Below are 6,865 nucleotides of genomic sequence, written 5' to 3'. Positions count from 1 at the left end.
GAGAAAGAACAAATTGAAGCCCCAAACGGCAGCTCTGAGTTGTTGCAGAGCCACGCTGGCAAGTGGGGCTGCAGGGACTGCCTTGCCTGGGAAGCACCATGCAGCATTTCTCATGAATTCCCACCACATCTTTTCGGTTTCTTTCTGAGCAATTCCTGCTTGAGAAATTATTTTAACGTGCCAGTTTTCCTTGCTGGCAGACTCAGAAGAGCATCCCGAGGGTCCTGGCTGGAGCAGCAGCCTTAAGTCCCTTGCTAACGTTTGCTGAGCACCACATCCTTTGTAAACCAGGGCACAGGTACGTGCATCCCTCCTGTCCACCTACTCAGGCACAAGGCAGGGCTGGCTCTGACTCATCTGGCTTCCCACTTTCTCTTCTTTGTTCTTCTTGTCTCCCTGAAGCAGGAAAGGATCCAGCTCTTATTTAAATGAGGCCCTATAAACATAAGCAGCTGCAAAGTAGGGCAGGTTTTTAATGGCTTACACCTCCTTGAGCTTGGCTTCTTCCCTTCAGCCTCTGTGGCTGTGATCAGGGTCTGTCTCCACGTGAGCAGTTCGGTGACATTTTTGCATGCACTGGGACCTGTTCATTTCTGGGAGTGCATTCCCTGCACAGAAAAGATTAACAAATTAATTAGGCAAGCACAGCATGACGAGGAGGAGCTGTGTGCACGAGCAGCTGAACCAGTTCAGAAAGCTGCTGGGACATCATGACAGCCTGGGGACAGCTTTGCCCTGTCCCCCATGTGCCAGCCCTGACCTCACCCCTGCTCGAGGAAGGATATGCCCCACTATATTCCTGAGAGCTGCTCAGGAACAGGTAGAATCTTATGGCTGTAGTTAAGCAGAACTGTCCAGGCTGGGACCTGTGGAGTAACTTGTGGGTCTGTGTTCCTGCTGGAGCAGGCATGCCTGGAGCTGGGAATGCTGTGAACCTGTGGGTCCCCACCAGGTGTGTGGTTTTGTGCTGGTGCTGCTGGAACAGCAGAAGCACACAGGGCGTGAGCTTGCTAAGGAGTTCTGGACAGGCAGTGCCCGTGGAAGGGCAGCAGGCTGTGATCCCTGCAGGACAGCCTGTGCTGTGTGTGCTCAGTGAAAAGCTGTTCTGCACCCTCACACACATCCTGTGCTGTGTGTGCTCAGTGAAAAGCTGTTCTGCACCCTCACACACATCCTGTGCTGTGTGTGCTCAGTGAAAAGCTGTTCTGCACCCTCACACACAGCCTGTGCTCTGTGTATGCTCAGTGAAAAGCTGTTCTGCACCCTCACACACAGCCTGTGCTCTGTGTATGCTCAGTGAAAAGCTGTTCTGCACCCTCACACACAAGCCGAGGTGTGTGTGTGCTCAGTGAAAAGCTGTTCTGCACCCTCACACACAGCCCGTGCTGTGGTTGTGCTCAGTGAAAAGCTGTTCTGTACCCTCACACACAGGCTGGGGTGTGGTGGTGCCCCATGGTGGGATGGCGCCTGGCGGGAGCCCGGCTCACACCGTGGTGTGCTGGAGCTGTGGGGGTGTCACTGCCACCATCCACGGTCAGCTCTCAGAGGGAGCCTAACGCTCGCTCTTTGCTGTCTTTTGCAGGAATGGAGGGATGCGGGTACAGCTGGGAGCAGCGGGACAGCAGCACAGCCCTGCGGGGATAGGCCTGGAGGTGATTGCCTGTGAGGACACAGCAGGAGGCACCCAGAGCCCGGAGGAAGGTGGGATCTCACTGGGAGCAGGGAGAGCTCCCCCTCTGCCCCGTCACCTGCCGTGTTTCCAGGGATCTACACCAGGATTGGGAGCCTGGAGGCGTCTTAGTGCCATAGGACTGCTGGAGAGCCTGACAGCGATGGGGGACCCGCCAGCGAGGAGGGCCATTCCTGCCGGAGGCCCCGCACAGCCGTGAGCCCTGGCTGCTGGCGGCGGAGGGTGCCTGGGGCTGGGCTGCTCAGCCAGCCCTGGGCTGGGGGCAGAGGCACGGTGCCTGCAGGGCACGGCCCCTGAGGGGCGAAGGGCTGCCGTGGGCGCTGCAGGGGCAGCCCCGAGCCCCGGGACGGTGGGGCTGCCCGCCGAGCCTCTGCTCCTGCAGGCGCCTCTCCCCGGGGCGGCGGCGGGGGACAGGGCGGCGCTGGGCCCCTGGGCCGGCCGCGGATGCGCCCCCGCGCCGCGCCGGCGGGAGCGCTCCCCTAGCGCCGAGGGCCGCAGGGCCGCCCGCCTCGCCATGGTGCTGCCGCCGCCCGACCGGCGCCACGTCTGCCTCACCACCATCGTCATCATGACCAGCATGGCCTTCATGGACGCCTACCTGGTGGAGCAGAACCAGGGGCCCCGCAAGATCGGCGTCTGCATCATCGTGCTGGTGGGGGACATCTGCTTCCTCATCGTGCTGCGCTACGTGGCCGTGTGGGTGGGCGCCGAGGTGAAGACGGCCAAGCGGGGCTACGCCATGATCCTGTGGTTCCTCTACATCTTCGTGCTGGAGATCAAGCTGTATTTCATCTTTCAGAATTACAAAGCGGACAAGAAGAACCTGGAGACGGTGGCCAGGAAAGCTCTGACCCTGCTGCTCTCCATCTGTGTGCCGGGGCTCTACCTGGTGCTGGTGGCCTTGGACAGCATGGAGTACATACGGACCTTTCGGAAGAAAGAGGACCTGCGGGGACGCCTCTTCTGGGTGGCCCTCGACCTGCTGGATATCTTGGACATCCAGGCCAACCTGTGGGAGCCACACAGGACCGGCCTGCCCATCTGGGCAGAGGGGCTCATGTTCTTCTACTGCTACATACTCCTCCTGATCCTGCCTTGCGTGTCCCTCAGTGAGATCAGCATGCAAGGGGAGCACATTGCCCCGCAAAAAATGATGCTCTACCCCGTCCTCAGCCTGGTCACCATCAACATCGTCACCATCTTCATCCGGGCCATCAACATGATCTTGTTCCAGGACAGCAGGGTCTCCACCATCTTTATCGGCAAGAACATCATCGCCATCGCCACCAAGGCGTGCACCTTCCTGGAGTACAAGCGGCAGGTGAAGGAGTTCCCGCAGAACGCCATCGCCCTGGAGCTCCAGCAGAACTCCCTCTCGCACAACCAGACCCTGCACAGCGCACAGGGCATCCCCCACGAGCCGTCGCCCACCAGCGAGATCCTGGACACATGAGGGTGCCCCGGGCCGCCGGTGGTTCAGACGGCCCCGTGCCGAGCGGAAGGGGGATGCCGCTGCTTTCCTGCTGCCCGCTGCAAGCACGACAGACAAATCCCGGCAGTGAGGGCTCTTCTGGGCACAGGAACACCAACAGCGTTCCGATTGAGCTATGGAGTGTCCTCTAGACGTCTTCATCTCAGGTACAACCCTAGGAGTCCTCCAGACAAACCAAATGGACTTGCGAAGGACCTGAACCAGCTGACCCTCTCTCCCCCTCCTGCCACCATCTCCCCTCCCGAGCAAAGACTTCTAAGGTTGCAATGTCCCTTTTTACTCCCCGAGCACCTCACCTTTACTCCGAGCCTGGATCGAAGATTTTGTTACTGGAGACCTTTTTACGGGGTGGGGACAAGGGCATAGGGGTGTGGACTGGGGGGAGGGTGGGGCGTTTCCAGCAGTAAACCCTGTGGTCGTAGATGTCTCTTATCTCCGATGGTCGTGTTTACAGTTTCCTATTTATGCCGGCTCCGGGGGCTCTCAGGCTGCCCTGGGGGCAGTGTCCTCCAGGTGGGTGAGCAGGGAGCCCTGCCGTGGGGAGCGGGGCTGGGGCTGGCGTGGCTGCCCCGGCCCGGGCTGAGGAGGGCTGAGCCTCCGCCAGCACCCTGCACCGACTCTGCCAGGAGCAATATCTGACGGGCTAGAGCTAATCTAATGCTGGTGTTTTATGTATCTCATCCACTCCAAACGACTCAGCACAATATTTCTATTTTTAGAAGGGTCCCTCTCTCTCTCTCTCCCTGCCATGGAGAGCCTCCCTGCCTGCAGCAGCCCGAGCAGCCTCCCCAGCCCCAGCACTGCTGCTGGCAGGCCGGGGCACCCAGGAGGGATGTGCAACAAGGATGGCGAGGACGCATTTCCCTCTGCCAGCAAGCATTTATAAAGAAGGCTGCTTTCCACAGCTACTATATTTTTAAAATAAATATTAAAAAAGGAAAAAAAAAAAAAAAAAAAGAAAGAACAAAAAACCCAACCAAACCCCAGAACAGAGCTAGGGAGAATGTGCTGCCCCAGGCAGGTGGCTGGGCTGGGGGATGAGCTGGGCTGGGGTCTCCTCTGCAGGTGGGTGGTGCTGAGGGGCTCAGCCAGGGGCAGCAGGGTGGGAGGCGAGGGCCGGCCAAACAATAAAAGCCCCATGAGAGCAATGGCTTCTGGTGGTCTCTTTTGTGCCAGCATGGGGAGGGTGGGGCTCAGCTCTCACACAGCCCAGATCACTTGTCTCCGCTTCTGTCCACCTCCCCGGGACTGCCAAGTGCCGTCCCGAGGTTCTGTGCCCTGCCCTCGCTGAGCAGTGGGCCCAGAAAGGAAAGGAATCATTTCTCCAGCTGCAGTGCTGCCCCAGGGCTGGGGGCACCTCAGCTGCCTGGCCCTGGGGGAGGCACAAGGAGACAAGCAGAAAACCTGCATCTCAAACACGTTGAAATGGGATATTTTTGCTTTTTTCTAAACAAAATGTTGCATTTTGAGGAGATGGAATAAAATGCCTGGTGCTGTTTACATTTCTCTCCCACATTTTCCCCTGGCTCTGCTTACTGAGTTTGACCTAAATCCACAAATCATTTCAGTTTCCATCTTCTCAGCCCATCACAATCTGTCCAAAACACTTCAACCATCCCTGATCCAGACTTCCAATTTTAGGACCAGGCAATTGCAGTCTTGCTTGGCCACCCTGTCACCCAGGGATAACTCTAATGTTAATTAAATCCACTGAGAAATAAAACAGTGTCTTTGCCAACAAAAGTGAGTTTGCAACAGATTCAGCCAATTGGAAAAGTTTCTTCCCCCTTTCCCTCAGGAAACATGAGAGGAAGTGGGCAGGTGATTTAAAAGGTATTAGCAGAAATTAATGAAAATGCTAAATTATTGTGGAATACCTGTGGAATTACATATTACATCTCTGCTGGTTCCTTTAAAATACATGTGATTAGCATCAGTGCAATTAACTCCCAAGTATCTAATAACATTCTGCTGCTCTTTTAGGTAATTAATTTATGAGCCTTTGTTTTATAGTTCTTCCCCAGAGCTGAGCAGAGGAAAACCTTCAGGGAAACCTCTGGCATGGTGCTGCGAACCCTGGAGGCTGGGACGTGCCAGCTGAGGCAGTGCTGGCACCAGACTGAGCCCTGATGCAGAGATCTTTTATCAGGGGATAAAATCAGTGCTGTGATGGGTTACTCTGATGGGTTGGGTGTATTTTTGTTCTGTTTCTCCCCTACAGCTAGCCCTGCATCCTTGCCCTATACTGGAATACATTCATATTCCCTTGAGCCTGAGCTGTTGCTAAGATGGCTTGGGGATGTCTGGCTCTGCTCCCTGAAGGCAGCCTGCATGGGAAGGGAATGTTGCTTTATCCTCCTGCTCCCATAACTGCCAAGAAGGTTTAGGAGTCCCCACAAATTTTTTTTGAGGTTGCAAGACCCTGCTTTCTACTGCTGACATGAGGTTTTTGTCTTTGTGGAGTGTCCCTGTGGAAGGGCTGCATTAGGAGCAGAGGTCCTGGAGGTGATGCTCACCTGGGATGCACCACATCATTCCCAAAAAGCCACAGGTGCTCGAAGCCCACTCTGGTGAAGGGAGAGAGAAGAGGCTTTTCCCATTTTCTGCTGGCCAACATCCCCAAGGCTCAGCAGCACAGCAACACCTTTCTCTTCAGAGCCACCTTGAAGCAGGAATGACAAGCTGGCCCCTCCTCAGCAGCTGCCAGAGGGGAGCAGGGAGGGCTGAGCTGGCTGTAAAGCAGAGAGCCAGGGCAGCCAGCAGAGCCCCTGGGGCATGGAGACAGCCCAGCAATGGCAACACTGCAGCTGCTCTGCCCACTGAGGGTGATGCCTGTTCCCCAAACCCAGCAATGGCAGCACTGCAGCTGCTCTGCCCGCTCAGGGTGATGCCTGTTCCCCAAATCCAGCCCTGCCAGCACAGACAGGACTCCCAGGAGCCACAGAACCAGCAGGAGGGTTGGCACAGTGGCTGGGCAGGGTGGCTGGTTCCCAGCCTGGCTGGTTGTTAGAGGAAGGTGATATTTTGCTGTGGGCAATGAGAACTAAAGGAAACAATTAAAACTAAATAGGCTGGAACCGAGCAATTTTTCAGCTTTCCACTGAGAAGAAAAAGAGCTCCTTTGTGAACAGTGAAATCCTCCTGGCAAGCTGTAGGATCCCACCTGATGAAGCAAAAGCTGCACCATTACACCGCAGAAGGGATCCCAGTGGAAAACCCACGGGGGTGGTGTCCCTTGCTGCCCTCAGAACCAGGCCACCAGCACAAGGCAGCCATGCCCTTGGCAGGGGAGGCTGGGGGTGCCTTGGGGACAAGGCTGGTGCTGTCCTACCTATTACCAACCCACTGGTCAGTGCTGAGGCTACTCCTCCTTCCAAGTGACAACCTCTAGAGGAGTCATGTGGAAAGAGCCCAGAGGCAGCTCCTGTGGTACCTGCAGCTCCTGATTGCTGCCCTGGCTGCCCCACAGGTTTGTACCCTCCTGGAGCTCACGGGCACCCCATGGCAGCCCAAGCCTTTGCTGCTGCACTCTCCTGTGTGCTGGGGGGTGCTGAGAGGGGCTCCAGCTTGTAGCTTTTCTTTGCCAAGGTCCTGGCAGCTCTCACATGTCCTGCTTGTCCTCACCTCCTTTTGGCAGGCGAAGATCTCTGCTGCTGCAGCCTCTGTGCAAGGCTGGTGGAGGG

The 6,865-nt window shown here is 56.6% G+C and overlaps 1 protein-coding gene across 1 annotated transcript; it reads left to right on the top strand.

Annotated features, from left to right (window-relative positions):
- Positions 1 to 2,161: 2,161 nt before the first annotated feature.
- On the top strand, positions 2,162 to 6,523 carry TMEM121 (transmembrane protein 121). The gene has a single exon (XM_058030081.1). It carries the CDS (start codon positions 2,205 to 2,207, stop codon positions 3,141 to 3,143), a length of 939 nt encoding a protein of 312 aa, XP_057886064.1. The 5' UTR covers positions 2,162 to 2,204; the 3' UTR covers positions 3,144 to 6,523.
- The last annotated feature ends 342 nt before the right edge of the window (positions 6,524 to 6,865 follow it).

This window comes from Melospiza georgiana, chromosome 9 (genome assembly GCF_028018845.1).
Source record: "Melospiza georgiana isolate bMelGeo1 chromosome 9, bMelGeo1.pri, whole genome shotgun sequence".
Lineage (NCBI taxonomy): Eukaryota > Metazoa > Chordata > Aves > Passeriformes > Passerellidae > Melospiza > Melospiza georgiana.
The sequence above is the reverse complement of the archived record's forward strand: the minus strand, read 5'-3'. Positions and strand labels throughout refer to the sequence as shown.

Excerpts from the sequence above, each read along its gene's own strand:
- TMEM121 (XM_058030081.1), top strand. The coding sequence starts at position 2,205 with ATGGTGCTGCCGCCGCCCGACCGGCGCCACGTCTGCCTCACCACCATC.